Source organism: Centropristis striata, chromosome 24 (assembly GCF_030273125.1).
Source record: "Centropristis striata isolate RG_2023a ecotype Rhode Island chromosome 24, C.striata_1.0, whole genome shotgun sequence".
NCBI lineage: Eukaryota > Metazoa > Chordata > Actinopteri > Perciformes > Serranidae > Centropristis > Centropristis striata.
The window spans coordinates 15,414,968-15,432,074 of record NC_081540.1 but is presented as its reverse complement, the minus strand read 5'-3'; the positions used below and the strand labels follow the sequence as shown (position 1 = coordinate 15,432,074).

Here is a 17,107-nt window from a genome sequence, read left to right as displayed (position 1 = left end):
TAGAGGATCCCAAAGACAGAGTACTACTATAATCTGAAGATATGAAAGTACACTGTAAAAAATAATCTGTTTAACTCTATGGAGTCCTGGGCTATTTTGTCCATTTTTTGCGTCTTTTTTTGTCGTTTTGTGTCTGTTGTTGTGTCTTTTTTTATTTATTTTGTATCTTTTTTTTGGTCATTTTCTGTCTTTTTTGGTCATTTTCTGTCTTCTGTGTTTGTTTTTTTGTCATTCTGTCGTCTCATTTTGTGTCTTTTTTGGTCATTTTGTGTCTTTTTTGTGTCTTTTTATGTCTTCTGTGGGTTTTTTTGGCCATTCTGTCGTCTAATTTGGTGTCTTTTTAGTCATTTTGTATCTTTTTGTGTCTGGTATTGTGTCTTTTTTTAATTTATTTTGTATCTTTTTTTGGTCATTTTTTGTCTTTTTTTGTAATTTTGTGTCTTCTCTGTTTTTTTGGTCATTCTGTCGTCTCATTTTGTGTCTTTTTTGGTCATTTTGTGTCTTTTTTGTGTCTTTTTGTATCTGTTGTGTCTTTTTTTAGTCATTTTGTGTCTTCTTTTAGTCATTTTTTGTTTTTTTTGTCATTTTGTGTCTTCTGTGGTTTTTTTGGCCATTCTGTCGTCTAATTTGTGTCTTTTTAGTCATTTTGTGTCTTTTTGTGTCTGTTGTTGTGTTTTTTTAGTCATTTTGTGTCATTTTGTGTCATTTCACCAAATGCAGCAGAATAAGCATTTAAAAACCTAAATTATAACAGAAGGAAACAGCTTGTGCAGCTCTGCATCCACCAAACTACTTTAAAAATGCATGTGATTCCTTGATCAGTTGTTCCAAACAATGACATATTTTCCATAAGTTTGTTGACACAAATGCAGTCAAATCCAGGCTCAAATTGTTCTGTAATTGTTCTGTTCTGAAAGTACACTGTAAAAAATTATCTGATTAAAATACCGGCAGCTGTGGTTGCCAGACCTTCACCATAAAAATGACAGTGAATGGGTTTTCTACTGTAAATTTCAATGTAAATATCAGCAAAAACTGTAATTTAGACTGAATATTCCCGTTATTTTTAGGGTAATTGTGTCATTCATTCACGCATCATGGTATTTCTACATAAATTTTGCATGAAAATGTTATATTTTTTACAGCAAAACTGTGTGTTTCCTACATTTAATGGCAGAAAAAGTAAAAGTTTTGTGCTATTCTTTGATTTACGGTAATTAAAAGTGTCTAATATGATGATATACAATTTTTTATTTTACGCCCTATTTCTGATGTCATCTGACAGCGTTTTACTGTAATTTCTACAAACATTTTTTTACAGTGTAGCAATACAGCAAATGTAACATGCACTGTAAGAAATAAAAAGTCTGGCAGCAAAAGCCAAACTTTTTAATTTTATTTTTATTTTTACAATACATTTAAAGTTTTGCTGCAAGAAAACAGAAAGATGCCTAATTTTACATTCAGCAATATGATGTATATTTTTTTTACATAGCATTCACTGTAATTTAACATTCAAGATCATTGAGCAATTTAATAATAATGTAAAAGTATATATATATATGTATATATATAAATCTATAATTTCACATTAAACTAATTTACAGATTTCAAATTCCATTTTATGGTTAATATTTGTAATAAAAGTAATTTGCCTTTTTTTTTACAACCATACAAGTGAAAGTATTGCATTCAACATGCTACACAAGTAGAATTAAGAATGATAATTATCTAATTAATAATAATTTTTCAAATTAAAAAAACAATCACTCACGTTTTTCTATATCTGCTCCATTCCTGAGGTAAATTTTTAGTTACTTCACAAATAAAAAAAAATGCAGTATGGAAACAGTGTAATATAAATATATAAGGAGAAAAATAAAAATGAAAAATGTTTATATCTCTTATAGAGACACTGAAGCTTTAGTTTAATATTATTCTATATCTTCAAATATCATATCATTCAGAGTTTAAAACGTGGAAATCTTAAACTTTAGTTTTGACTTGTATTTTTCACATCATTTTTCTTTTTTTCTGTCACTTAAACAAAGACAGTAAAAGACAAAAATAGTAAAACCACAAACTCAAGCAGCACCTGATACGTTAAACAAGGTATAAAACAGATCCAAACCCATAAAATGACTCATTGAAATGTGATTCTGATGCTCAGCAGAGAATTTTTAAAGGTGCTTTACTGTGTTTTTGTAACATTATCATCTTTAAAAACATTCATGTGATTATAGAAGATATTCTTAGTAATAAAGCATGATTTTATCATGAAGTAAAAGACAACCTTCATATAAAATGGATAAAATACCAACATAAAATGCCCTTAATGCTGCAGGAGGCTAGTAAAAATAATCACTGCTTTATTTCCGCAACTCAAAAATCTTAAAAAGTGGTCCAGGTATGTAAATAAGCTGAGCCTTTCTAGTCAAATTGAACACAATCTGAAACAGCTCGGACTAATGAGTGAGTCTGACATGACAGGACGCGCTGACAACAACATTTGTTAGTAAAAACCCTGAAACCAAATGAGCAGCAGCCAGACGGAGCTGAGGTGACCTTTGACCTTTCAGCTGCTGATTATCATAAAGCAAAAACAACATGAAGTTTAAAAACAGGTCAACTCTGTTTTTCCCCTCACATGAACCTGTGTTTAGCAGAATTTGGATTCTTCAAATGTGACTGCTTGGGAACTTCTGCTGTTTTGCCAAAAATATGCAGAATATGAAATCTTAAAGTTTCCAAAGTAATACTAAACATGTCGGCTTTAATTTGGGGTAAATATGGAAAATGATGCGAAAGGACAAACAATTTTTTTACAGTGTAACATTACAGCAAATGTAAAATGCCATGTAAGAAAAAAAAGTCTAGCAGCAAAAGTTGCCAAACTTTTTAATTCTTTTTTTATTTGACATTAAATTTAAAGTTTTACTGTAAGAAAACAGAAAGCTGCCTTAATTTTAAATTCAGAAATATGATGTGTATTTTTCTAACAAAGCATTCACTATAAATTTTACATTCAAGATCATGATCATTAAGCAATTGAATTATATATATATATATATATATATATATATATATATATATATACATATATATATATATATATATATATATATATATATATATATATATATATATACATATATATATATACATATATATATAATCTAAAGAAAAATAAAATAAAAGTAATTATTTTATTTTAGTAAGTATTTCCTAAAAATACTTTAAAAATATTATAGTTATACAAACTATATTATTTTTTTGTTTTTGTTATTTTGTTCTTTTATTTTACTTTTATTTATTTTTTTTTACTTTGCTTTTATATTTGATAAATATTTATTTATTGGCCTTTGGACTTTTTATTTTAGTTTTATTGTTTAGTTTATTTGTTTATTTGTTTAGTTAATGTTGTATTTTGTAAGTAATTTGCCTTTTTTTTTTTTTTTTAAAGTGAAAATATGCAGACTATGAAGTCTTTAAGTTCCCAAAATAAAACTAAACATGTCGGCTTTAATTTTGGGTAAATATGCGAAATTATGCGAAAAACATGTTTTATTAAATTTTAATCGACATAGAGGTTCTTTGAAGTTTTAACGTCATTCCTTTGAGTTCAAGGTGATCAGTCAGAGAGGGACAAAGTAATGAAATAGCGCCATCTTTAGTCCAAATACTGGAATTGCAGGTTACATTTTATACCCACAATATTTTAAGCTACTTTTTTGGTTTTCATGTGACATGAATACATGAAAAATGTAGCTAATATATGACATACATTCAAAATAAGAGTGAGTAAGTAACAAAATAAATGATAGGTAAGCCCAATAAATTAATACATATTAATAATACTAATATTTTTCACAGCCCAAAATAATATAAAGAACCACTTTTAATCATATTTTTATTTTTTTTAAAGTTAACAAACGATAAAAAATATTGGCAGCATGTTGACTGTGACTATTAATAAAATATAATAAATCAAACAAAAACAAAAATATTTTAAAAATAAAAACCAAAATACTTTTCTCTCAATGTAGACAAACATATAAGACCAATACAAAAATATAACTAAATAAAATAAAGAACATTTTCTATTTAAGTGTACAAACTAGCAAAGACATTTGTGGCATGTTAAGACCAATGAATAAATAAAGATATAAATTATAATAAAACCAAATAATAACACAATTAATAGTATTGTTTTACAGCTAATAAACAAAAGATATTGGTGGTAGGCAATAGATGAATAATAATAAAATATAATTAAAAAAAAAGAAAGATGTAATATAATAACAGCCCTCAATAATGTAAAGTGCCAATACAGTAGAATAAAGAAACAAATACAAAGTAAGATCTCGTTCATTTTTTATCTGTTTTAAAGTAAAACAAAAACAAAACGCCCAAAGACCAATAAAGAAATAATTATAAAATATAAAAGCAAAGTAAAAAAAAAAAAAAAGTAACATAAAACAACAAAATAACAAAAACAAAAAATAATTTAAGAAGTCATTTTCTTTTCTTTTTCTTGAGAAATTGTAGACAAACATATCAAAACATTGATGGTATATTAAGGCCAAAAAGTAAGACATACATAGATGTATATATATATATATATATATATATATATATATATATATTATTTCTTTCTTTCTTATTTTTTTACTTCTACTTTATAGCTATATATTTTATTTTTCAATACTATTTGTAAGTAAACTTAATTTATACAGTTTGTGAAGTAAACAAACAAAATATCGGTGGTGTGCTACATAAAGTACCGTTTAATTCCATTAAATAATATTTGAAAAGACTAAAAAAACTAACATGATTGGGATTATTTACACCCATATAAACAAATAAATAAATAAAGTAATTATGAGGAATACAAGGAATTTCGTGACATCACTTCCTGTTAGTGTTATCAGAGAAGAGGGGAAAAGTAGGAGGTGTCACTTTGTCTGTTGCCCGGGTCCGTCAGCCCGTGAGCGGGACTGAAAACGCCGTATTTTTCGGCATTTACCTACATTTGAAGTAAGTGTAAACCTATATGTGATTATATAAAAACTGTTGCTTCGTATACTTAATTGTAAATGTTATTTGTATCTATATTTAATGCGATCACAAAAATCCGTGGCCTTGGTATAAAGGCTACGCCAGCTGTTTCTTGCTCCAGTTTTTCCGCCGCAGTGACACCTCTTGACCTGAACACAAAATCTTTGGTTGGAGTCCGCGTTCAAGGTGGGGCAGAGAGTCTCCCGGTCAACTTGTAAAAGTTGAGTGTGTGTCGGTGTATGGCGGATTTCCTAACGAACGGCGGAAAAACACGTTAGCAGGTGAGTTGCGCGACCTTTTCCGCACCCTTTAAGCTAGCCTCGCGTTTTCTACGTTACGGTTTATCGCCGTTTTTCTCTGAATTCGCCCCGAAGGGAGAGAAAGCGTTATCAGAAGGCTGCTTCACAGCTAGCTATCAGTGAGATGAGTGGCAATCCGAACGGCCAATCGGAGTGGCGATAGTGGAGTTTTAGCCAATCAGACACAAGCAGGAGGGCGGGAGCTAGTAAAGTAGTTGTTTTGTGTCTTGTCTTGACTCGTTGTAGCTGTCAGATGGTTCAAACAGAGAGGAAGCTGAAATTACAGTTCCTCTTTTATTGCAGCTACGGATACACTTCATTTACTTCTTAAGTACAACCATTATTACTATCGATTTTTTAAAATAAAACACTAAGATGCCTTTTCTTTTAAATGTAGAGAAACATATAAGACCAATAAATAAAATATAATTAAAACAACAAATAAGAAAATACATAATTCTGTTGATAAAGATAAATATATATATATATAATATATATTTAAAATATGATAAAATGATGTATCTTTTTTCCTGTTTTTTTATACTGTTTCTTTAAAATGTAGAGAAGTATATAAGACAAATAAATAAAATATAAATAAAACAATAAATAAGAAAATACATAATTCTTTTGAATTATATCGGTGTTATGCAATAGATAGATAAATATAAAATATAAGTTAAAAGAAAGAAAGATGTCATTTAATGACAGCCCTCAATAATGAGTACCAATACAGTAGAATAAAAGAAACAAAGAAAGAAATGCAAAGTAAGATCTCGTTCATTTTTTATCTGTTTTAAAGTAAAACAAAAACAAAAAGCCCAAAGACCAATAAATAAATAATAATAAAATATAAAAGCAAAGTAAAAAAAAATAAAAGTAAAATAAAACAACAAAATAACAAAAACATAAAATAGCTTTTAAGACAGCTCTAAATAGAATGAAGTATTTTTAGAAAATACTTACTAAAATAAAATAAGTACTTTTCTTTTTCTTTGGATTTTCAATTCTATTATTAAATTGTAGACAAACATATAAAAACATAAATGGTATATTAAGGCCAAAAAAAGTATATAATAAAGTATAATATTTATAAGTATAATTTGATAAAACATATATTTTATTTTTCAACACTGTTTTTGATTTTTTTTTTTTTTTAAATATAAAATGATGTATCTTTTTCCCCCCCTGTTTTTTAATACTGTTTCTTTAAAATGTAGACAAACATAAAACTTTTCTGCTATGTTAAGGTCAAGAAAGGAAGAAATATAAAATCTGTCTATAAAACTTTGTGAAAGGCCTAAATAACTTAAAGTACCATCTTTAATACTATTTTTAAAGTAAACAACCAATTGTTTGTATGCTAAGACCAATGGATAAATAATAATAAGGTATAATAATAAAACCATTTTATGACGGTCCTAAATAGATGAATAAAGAATTCTGAATAAAAACAAAAAAATTTATAATTTTGAGACCGTTCTAAATAAAATAAAATAAAATACCATTTTGATTAAAATTATTTAATACTATTTCTATAAAATAATATAATTCTTTGACAGCAAATAATTACAGTACACTTTCATTCGTTTAAAGTAAACAAACAAAAAAATATTGGCATTATGTTAAGACTAATAAATAAATATACTGAACACCAACTGCAATATACAAAGTTTATAAAAAAACAACAACTCCTGCTGCTCCATGGAAACAGCACAGCATGGCAAGAAGTGTATGAAAAAAAAAGGATTTTGTGCAGAATAACAGTTATAATGTGGAAAAAGAAACTTTTGCTCCACATATTCCACATGTTGAACTATTTCCATGTTTCCATCCTCTCTTGTCCTCTCCTCTCAGCTCTGTGAAAAACCGATTTTCAGTTTCAGTTTCAGTGCCATTTGTCTCGGCAGAATCTATCATGGCTTCACAGTGTCGCTGAAGAGCAGAATGTATTGTTTTTAACTATTAAATATAAAGTTAATTTAAAAATATGCATATGGTTAATTTGTTTCTCGTTTGCTTTTGCAGCTGAGGTTATATTACGTGCCTCTCTATTCTCCACCTTGTGCTGGCAGTTAAAACGTGACATATTTGGACTTTAAAGCCCTCATGTTGGTGTCCTTGCAGCCCGCATCACAGGCGAGCAGGAAAAGGTCACTGACAAGTGTTCTTTTCCACGTACTTCCCTGCACTGTATTTACAGTGGCTCTTTATCACAAGGCACTTCATCTGACCAATCACAGACTGCTACTGCAGCCATGCAGACGGACTAATCAGATGGAAGAAGTATTCAGATCCTTAACTGAAGTACAAGTATTTGTATTATGCTCTTAAGATGCTCCAAAACAAGTAAATCCTGCATTAAAGCCAAAGTTTGTATCAGCAAGAATAAAAGTATTGAGTGCAGTAAAAGGGTTTTTTAAGAAATATATAAAGATGAATAACCTAAAAGCCTTTCAAATGAATCAATAAACAAAAAACATAATGAGCAGAATATTTCAAAAGATTTCCTGTCCCTGTTGGTCTCTACCTGTCCCTGCTGGTCTCTTACCTGTCCCTGCTGGTCTCTTACCTGTCCCTGCTGGTCTCTTACCTGTCCCTGCAGGTCTCTACCTGTCCCTGCTGGTCTCTACCTGTCCCTGCTGGTCTCTTACCTGTCCCTGCTGGTCTCTTACCTGTCCCTGCTGGTCTCTTACCTGTCCCTGCTGGTCTCTACCTGTCCCTGCTGGTCTCTACCTGTCCCTGCTGGTCTCTTACCTGTCCCTGCTGGTACCTTACATGTCCCTGCAGGTCTCTACCTGTCCCTGCCGGTCTCTTACCTGTCCCTGCTGGTCTCTACCTGTCCCTGCTGGTTTCTTACCTGTCCCTGCTGGTCTCTACCTGCTGGTCTCTTACCTGTCCCTGCTGGTTTCTTACCTGTCCCTGCTGGTTTCTTACCTGTCCCTGCTGGTTTCTTACCTGTCCCTGCTGGTCTCTACCTGTCCCTGCTGGTTTCTTACCTGTCCCTGCTGGTCTCTACCTGTCCCTGCTGGTTTCTTACCTGTCCCTGCTGGTCTCTACCTGCTGGTCTCTTACCTGTCCCTGCTGGTCTCTACCTGCTTGTCTCTCAGTAGGGCTGCACAATTAATCAAATTTTTAATCGTGATCACGATTTTGGCTGCCACGATTAAATTAACCTGATCGTCGGTGATATTTCCATTTTAAAATGCGTCTCTCCTGCATATCTAATCAACGCTTTCTACACCAGTAGTCCACCAACCACCAGGGGGCAGGGCCATTTGAGCCTGGTTGCTGATTGGATAGATTGATTGGATAGAACGCTAAGCAGGATGTGACGTAGTACTCGACACCCATACAACACGCGCCATTTGTAAAAGCCGGCGAAGCAGTGTTGCCAACTAAGCGACTTTGTTGCTAAATTTAGCGACTTTTCAGACCCCCATAGGGACTATTTTTCAAGACAGCGACTGGAGACAAATCCAGCGACTTTTTCTGGTGTCATTGGAGACTTTTGGAGACTCGTTCTTACGAGAGGGGGCCTGCGGAGTAAGAACGAGTCGAAGCAGCACAGTCCTCCTGCAGCAGTCTCTCCCAGCTGCAGAGCCAGAGGATGTTAACCCCTTAGCGTCCAGTTTGCCAATTGCTAGCAGGCTAACCGTTAGCTCTGTAGCAGTACAGTAGTAAAAGTAGTACAATAAAAATACAGATGTTTTCCCTAACATGATGAAAAATCGTGATTAGTAATCGTGATTGCAATATTGATCAAAATAATTGTGATGATCATTTTTGCCATAATGCTGCAGCCCTAGGCGGAGCTGTGAGCTGCTGGACTGAGACAGAGCGGAGTCATGGCGTCCGGTAAGAACAAGAACCAGACCTCTCTGGCGCTCCATAAGGTGATCATGGTGGGCAGCGGCGGCGTGGGGAAGTCGGCGCTCACTCTGCAGTTCATGTACGACGAGGTGAGGCTCCAACACTACATTTCCCATGAACCCTCGCTGCTTCTGCTCCCCGCTCATCTAATCATGTCCTCTGTCAGTTTGTGGAGGACTACGAGCCCACCAAGGCCGACAGCTACAGGAAGAAGGTGGTGCTGGACGGCGAGGACGTTCAGATCGACATCCTGGACACGGCGGGGCAGGAGGACTACGCCGCCATCAGAGACAACTACTTCCGCAGCGGGGAGGGCTTCCTGCTGCTCTTCTCCATCACAGAGCACGAGTCCTTCACCGCCACGTCTGAGTTCAGGTCTGCTGTTACTCAGGATGCTAAGGGACTGGGAATCTTTGTTTTTTTCAGGGAAAGTTTATTAATTACAGACTTATTTTGTGCAAAAGGAAAGAAAATCAGTAAAAGATATTTATAAACTAGGGTTAAAAATCTCAACAAAATATACAAAAGTCAAATATATATTAAAAAAGTCAAATAGAAATGTAAAAAATATTGTAAAATAATAAATACACAGTTAAAAGATTGTGAAAAATAATAAATAAATATACAGTAAAAATTGCCAAATATACAGAATAAATAAATGTAAAGTAAAAAGAATTACTGTCACAAAGTTAAATTGTAAAAACATGAATCAGGTGACATGGTATGTCAAATAGTCTACATATTTAATAAATGGAGACCACACTTTAGAAAAAATATATTAAGTAAGTAAAAAAAAAAAAGAATTATAAAATAATATGTACAATGCATGGTGGTCATCCAAATGCCTGTCTAAAAAGATATCTGGTCTTAAGGTGATTTTTTAAAACAGTCGACAGAAATAGCGGAACATAGGGGGAGAGGCAGAGAGTTCCAAAGTTTGGGTTCCACATATTCAAATGATGGATCACCACGTTTTCAGAAGGGTACGTGGAACAGACAGAAGATGTAGATGTAAATAAATTATACATATAAACCATTAAAGATGAGTAAAAAAAACTTGATTTGGTTACTTTTCCTGATATGAAAATCTGGCGATATTTTCTGTTCTTACAGTTTCTTGCTTTTGTGAACTTTTGTGCATTTTTGGTGATTTTTACAACCTGTTGGTGGGTAGTGGGTTTGGACACTCAGTGCGTTTACATGCACAGTTAAATCGAGCTATGCTTTAAAATTGATCTTGGCGTCTAATAGGACTTACATGCAACTGAGAAAAAAGAATAACTGACCTGACGGAACGTGTTCTCCTCCTCAACACTGGGTGGTGATATGCGTTGTTTCAGCGGTAATATGGCGCCCTTTCTGTTGACCTCAGTTCAAAACTTTTTGCCGTCGCTACTGACTGGCTAATGTGACCGGCTAATGCAACCAGCTAATGTGACCGGCTAATGCAACCAGCTAATGTGACCGGCTAATGCAACCAGCTAATGTGACCGGCTAATGCAATCGCCTAATGTGACCGGCTAATGCAATCGCCTAATGTGACCGGCTAATGTGACCAGCTAATGTGACCAGCTAATGTGACCGGCTAATGCAATCGCCTAATGTGACCGGCTAATGTGACTGGCTAATGTGACCGGCTAATGTGACCAGCTAATGTGACCGGCTAATGCAATCGCCTAACGTGACCGGCTAATGCAATCGCCTAATGTGACCGGCTAATGCGACTGGCTAATGTGACCGGCTAATGTGACCAGCTAATGTGACCAGCTAACGTGACCGGCTAATGCAATCGCCTAATGTGACCGGCTAATGCGACTGGCTAATGTGACCGGCTAATGTGACCGCCTAATGCGACTGGCTTTCTTGGATGTTTTTGTTTCAGGGTCATACGCCAGCGCGGTGGGTGGAGCATGTAGAGCATGCGTTGTCTTGTCATACATGCCGGTGAAAATCCTATTCCAATCACATTATCTGGGTGTCCTAATCAGAGTTGGAGAACTCCAACATCAGTCGGACTAACACGTTTACATGCACTTCAGTTGTCCAGTTATAGTCAGATTAAGGCAATAATTTGTTTTTTTTCAAGTGTCATGTAAACGTACTGAGTGAATTTAACTTGTATTTAAGAATTAAATTCCAACTAGCTGTGGTAAAGCATTAGCAAAAGTCTTTTCTTCAGAAAGCGAGTGAAACGCTGTGTTTCTTCAGGGAGCAGATCCTGCGGGTGAAGGAGGAGGAGGCCATCCCTCTGCTCCTGGTGGGGAACAAGTCGGACCTGGAGGAGCGGCGGCAGGTCTCCGCTGACGAAGCCACGGCCAAGGCCAACGAGTGGGGGGTTCAGTACGTGGAGACCTCGGCCAAGACGAGAGCCAACGTCGACAAGGTACCAAGGTTTTTATAGTTAGTTAGTATAGTTTTATTATATAAAAACGAAAGTTAAAAATAACTAACTGAAACTGTATTGTGTGGTTAAAAAACGAACTAAAATTATAGTGAAAATGTCCTTCGTTTTCGTCATTGTCAACTTTTTTCATACATAATCCAGAGTTTCTATTTCTCTGCCACTGAGTGTGTGTGTTCCTGCTTTGTGGGCTTCCGGAGAAAGCGTGAGTGAAATTACCGTAATGACACATTGTTGGCTGTAAAGAGCAACTTCTCAGCTTTCAGAAAACATTGGAATTAGCAGCTACACAGAGCGCCTCTTCGGCCAATCAGCACATCCGTTTTCTGTGCTCGATTGCTCTGCCTCAACTACCCGGATGTTCGTCACAGAATTTTATTGAATTTTGCGAACTGAATTTGAAGTGTGAGAACTGAATGTTCAGTTCCAAACTAATAAATTCAATCTCAAGTCACAATTCAGATTCAGTTTTTCAATGCAATGATTCAAATTGAACAATACAAATTCAAATTATGCGATTCAACTTCAGTTTTTAATGCAATTATTCAAGTTAAGCAATTCAAATTCAAATATAAAAAATAATTAAAATTCAGTTTCTAGTGGCCCATAGAGTTCTCCCTGCTTCTAGCTTCTGAGAGAGATTAATGTTGATAATAATGAAATATGAATAAGAGAAAACACGAGTCAGCACATCTTGAGTGAATTTTCTTCTGCGAACATCTCTTCTCATTGGCCGCGTTTGCATTCCACCACCTCAGAAACCGTGTGTAACACCTGTCCTCCGTCCCGCAGGTGTTCTTCGACCTCATGCGGGAGGTTCGCAAGAAGAAGATGGCCGAGAGCAAAGACAAAAACGGGCCGAGCGGCAAGAAGAAGAAGAAGCACTGCTGCATACTTTAACTCCCAGCCGAGGTGACAAAGTGCCAAAACCAAAAAAAAAATCCAGTCAGACGGACACTCGCTCCACCAGCTGGGGGCGCCAAACACTCCGAGTCCTCACCTGCCCACACACACACACACACACACACACACACACACACACACACACACACACAAACACACACATGCACACCCAGCGTGTATTCTTCTGTCTGTTGGAGGACTCCCACTTCTGTTTGTTTGTTTTAAAGATGTTGGTGACCTGGGTACTTCCTGCTTCTGCTTCCTCTTTGAGTGCAGCTCCTCCATGTGGCCAAAAGTACGCAGACACTTCACAGCTCGGTGCTGGAAGGGAAAAATGATGCACAACTTCTCCTTCTTGTTGCATGTTTCCAACACGAAGCACGACATCAAGCGTGCTGTATTTAGAATATTTTCTCTACCAGACTCCATTGAAAAAATTGTTAATTTTAGCTCACGGAACATATATGTTTCTGTGGAATATGGGGCTGTTGTGTTGGCATCTAAAAAGTAACAGTTTGCACTTTAAAAGTCATATTTGTTATTCTTATAAAGTCATAAATGTCAATAAGTTCATCATAATTCAGTCATTATTTTGAACATAAAATGAAATATTATTGTAGCAACAGACAAAGTCAAAGTTTTGTCTTTTTTTACGTGAATTTTGGCTTATTGAAAATGAGGAACAAAGGGGAACATTTAACAGTTAAAGAGACAGGTATGATTGAATACAAGCTCAAAGGAATAAAAAGAAGAAAAAATAAAATTATTATCCAAAAAGATCAAGGGAAATAAGGTTAATATTTTGGAGAATGGAGTTTAAAAAAAGCCATAAAAGAATATTAAATAAAATCCTATTTTCCTCTAAATAAAATACATTTCTAAATAATCACTTATAATTACCAAAATCACAGAGATGTAAATTCAAGGATACATACAGGTCTGTATTTCTGCTGTTTTTTCCCCATTTATTTTTTGTACATGGGAAATATAAGAATTAAAACATTCAGAATTCTATAATACGTCATCATTATAATTCAGTCATTATTTGAACATAAAAGGAAATATTATTGTAACAGCAGACAAAGTCAAAGTTTTGACTTTGAATGATAATTTTAAAAGTTTGATTCTGACTTTAAGCCTTACAGTTTTGTCTCGAAAGTTACAATATACAATTAAATTGTCATTACTTTTACTCATAAAGTCATACAAGTCATAATTTGTGCTTTAAAACTAAAATTCAGCTTAAATGACTGTTTTTGTCAATGGAGTCTGGTGGTAAATACACTGACCATAAATAAGTTCCTCATTCAACCACACTTAAAAAAATCTGAACCGTCCCTTTAAATAGTCTCTAAAAGTTGACATAACCTACTCTGCATTCCCATCAAGAATTTTTTTCCCACTATAACTATTGAAAAAATATTCAGGTTTTATTTCTTTTTTCTCTTGAAATAAGGCCTAATTTTGTATACTTGATTAAAATTGCCCAATAATAATATTAAAAAAATATGAAAAAAATATGTCACCAACTAACCAGCAACTACCCTGTCAGCTTAAATGAAATGTTTTTGTCAATGGAGTCTGGTGGTAAATACACTGACCATATATAAGTTCCTCTTTCAACCACACTTTAAAAAAACTGAACCGTCCCTTTAAATAGTCAACTACAAAATGAATTATTTGAGTCACCTTTTAAGCCAAAATGTACATAAATTGTTCACATTAGGAGGTTGCAAAGTGTATATTATACTACGTTTTCACGCTGCATCAGGGCATTCATCATGAAATATTTGTCTTTTTTTACATGAATTTTTGCTTGTTGTTTTTCCCTCCACTGTTATCGCTCTTGCGACGTCATTTTCAGAGAAAACGAGAAACAAAGGGGAACATTTATGGGCCGAAATATGTGCCACCAGAAACTGAATTTGAATTATTTATATTTGAATTGCTTAACTTGAATAATTGCATTACTCCGGGTAGTTGAGGCAGAGCAATCGAGCGCAGAAAACGGAGGTGCTGATTGGCCGAAGAGGCGCTATGGCAACCGGGTGGCAACAAACGTTACAAAGGAAAACGGAGGTGCTGATTGGCCGAAGAGGCGCTATGGCAACTGGGTGGCAACAGATGTTACAAAGGAAAACGGATGTGCTGATTGGCCGAAGAGGCGCTTGATTGCTCTGCCTCAACTACCCGGATGTTCGTCGCAGAAAATTTAAATTGAATTTTGCGAACTGAATTTGAATTGTGAGAACTGAATGTTCAGTTCCAAACCAATAAATTTAATTTCAAATTATAATTCAGATTCAGTTTTCCAATGCAATGATTCAAATTGAACAATACAAATTCAAATTATGTGATTCGAATTCAGTTTTGTAACGCAATTATTCAAGTTAAGCAATTCAAATTCAAATATAAATAATTCGAATTCAGTTTCTGGTGGCACATATTTCAGCCCATAGACATTTAACAAAGAGACAGATATTTCCCAGATATTGGTTTGTTGAAACCATGTGAGCGAACGTGTCTGCACTGTTTTCAGGAGCCACAATGGCAAGAGAAATGTTGCCAAAAATACCCAAATGTGTCCGTCTACTTGTGGCCACATGCTGTACAGGCTTCCTCTCTCTCCTGCCTTGTTGGGACTGTTTGACAATCTTGAGTTGCACCTGTTGCTACAGGCTGCTAGCTGAAGAAAAGCCATTTTCTGGATGTCCCAGGTGAGATTTTTTGTGCCTTAAACTCTCCACCAGTCGTCCCTTTTTCACACATTCCTGATGTATAATCATAATCACACTTCCATACACTCCTTTTTGTATGAAAGCTTTATTCTTCACCCCCCCCCCCCCCCCCCCACCCCCGAAAGAAATCTATAATTTATAATCACGTTTTAAAAAGGGAATCTGCTGTTAAAATCACGTTTCAGTTTGTGTTGTTCAAACTCGTATTCATTTGATAATAAAAGAAAAGATGATGCTTCATTGGCTGCATTGTTATGCATAAAAACATTAAAAATGATATGAAACAAGTATGAGGAGGAAATAATATGAGAGTTATGAGAATGAATATGAAATTATTTGCCAAATAAACAAGTCAAAGGAAAGAAGTTTGTAATTTTTCTTCAATTTAAATAAATATTTAAGTAAATAAATATTTAAGTGTATTTCCAATTATGAAAAATTCTATAAATACATGAATATTTAATGAATCTTTACATGGGTTTAAATTTAGTTTTTGTTTTAAAATAAATACATAGAGATTTAAATATCTTAATTATATGGTGCTGTATTATATTTCTGCCATCAATTTGTTGCCATTTATATATTTACAACAAAAACAATTGAAACATTTCAGCAGAATTATGATACATAAAAAAACGTTTTAAATAACAATAATATAAAAAATATAAAATTATTTGCCAAATAAGTCAAAGGAAAAGTCGAATTTATAAAGTAATTTATATATTTCTGTAAAAAAAAGTAATTCAGTGCATTTCCAATGTGTTTATTATTTGAAAAAACATTCTAAAAATACATGGATAATAAATTAATCTTTATATGGGTTTAAATTGAGTTTTTATTTTATAGAAATTCTAATATCCCCTTAAAAAACAACAAATATATGTCTTGGAAATAAATTTAAAAAGTCTGATTAAAAATATAAAATCTCTTGATGAGGTGCTGTATTTATATTTCTGCCATTTATTTGTTTTCATTTAAACATTTACAATAAAAAGCAATTGCAACATATTTCAGCACCAATATTATGCATATAATCATTACAAATGATATGAAACAAGTTAGATGAATAAAAAGAGAAATATATTTGTCAAACAAGTCTCATTTTTATATTTATATTCTTTTAAAAGTACATGTCATTTGGTGCCTTTTTTTCATTAATTCTGGGGAAAACAACTAAATTAATCTGTATTTTAAGTTTAATTCAAGTTTATTTTGTAGGTGTTATGTCAGAAATCACCATTATATCTTTTTTTATTGATGATTCTGTCTTTAAAAAATCACAAATGCAAATAATATGGTGCTGTATTCATGATATTTTTGCCATTTATTGTAATTGTTGTCCAAACATTATATTTGTCATTTACAATAAAAACAAATATTGAAACATTTCAGCTGCTTTATGCTCAAAATGTTCTTAGAAATTATTTGATAAAAGCTAAAAGGAATCAAAAGAAGAAAAAAGAAAATTATTATCCAAAAAAGTCAAGGCAAATAAGGGTAATATTTTGGTGACTAGTTAAATAAAAAAACTACATATGAATATTAAATAAAATCAAATTTTCCTTTAAATAAAATAAATGTGTAAATAATCACTTATAATTACCAAAATCACAGAGATGTAAATTCAAGGATACATACAGGTCTGTATTTCTGTTATTTTTTCTTTATGGGAAATATAAGAATTAAAACATTCTGAATGCTATAATACAAGTTCATTAGGATTAAGGTTATTAAAAAAAAAATAAAAAAAAATCAATAAATGAGTTGTGATTTATTCTTTGACCACTAGATGGCGGTCTTGACTTAGTGTTCATTAAACACACCAAAAAATACTGAAG

At 33.4% G+C, this 17,107-nt stretch overlaps 1 protein-coding gene across 3 annotated transcripts; it reads left to right on the top strand.

The window, feature by feature from the left end:
* Positions 1–4,926: 4,926 nt before the first annotated feature.
* LOC131962812 (ras-related protein ralB-B-like) lies at positions 4,927–15,375 on the top strand. Of its 3 annotated transcripts, none has more exons than XM_059327896.1 (6): positions 4,950–5,037; positions 5,180–5,339; positions 9,158–9,316; positions 9,394–9,602; positions 11,436–11,610; positions 12,421–15,375. In XM_059327896.1, the coding sequence occupies exons 3-6, from the start codon at positions 9,203–9,205 to the stop codon at positions 12,526–12,528; spliced, it is 606 nt and encodes a 201-aa protein (XP_059183879.1). In that variant the 5' UTR covers positions 4,950–5,037; positions 5,180–5,339; positions 9,158–9,202; the 3' UTR covers positions 12,529–15,375. The 3 variants fall into 3 exon arrangements, with proteins under 3 accessions (XP_059183876.1, XP_059183879.1, XP_059183877.1); XM_059327894.1 differs by having other exon boundaries at positions 4,959–5,037; positions 5,154–5,339; XM_059327893.1 differs by having other exon boundaries at positions 4,927–5,339.
* Positions 15,376–17,107: the final 1,732 nt, after the last annotated feature.

Bases quoted from the DNA above. Each gene is read 5' to 3' on its own strand.
- LOC131962812 (XM_059327893.1), top strand. From the start codon at position 9,203: ATGGCGTCCGGTAAGAACAAGAACCAGACCTCTCTGGCGCTCCATAAG. The intron at 9,603-11,435 runs GTCTGCTGTTAC...GTGTTTCTTCAG, and splicing joins ACCGCCACGTCTGAGTTCAG to GGAGCAGATCCTGCGGGTGA. The intron at 11,611-12,420 runs GTACCAAGGTTT...TCCGTCCCGCAG, and splicing joins CGAGAGCCAACGTCGACAAG to GTGTTCTTCGACCTCATGCG.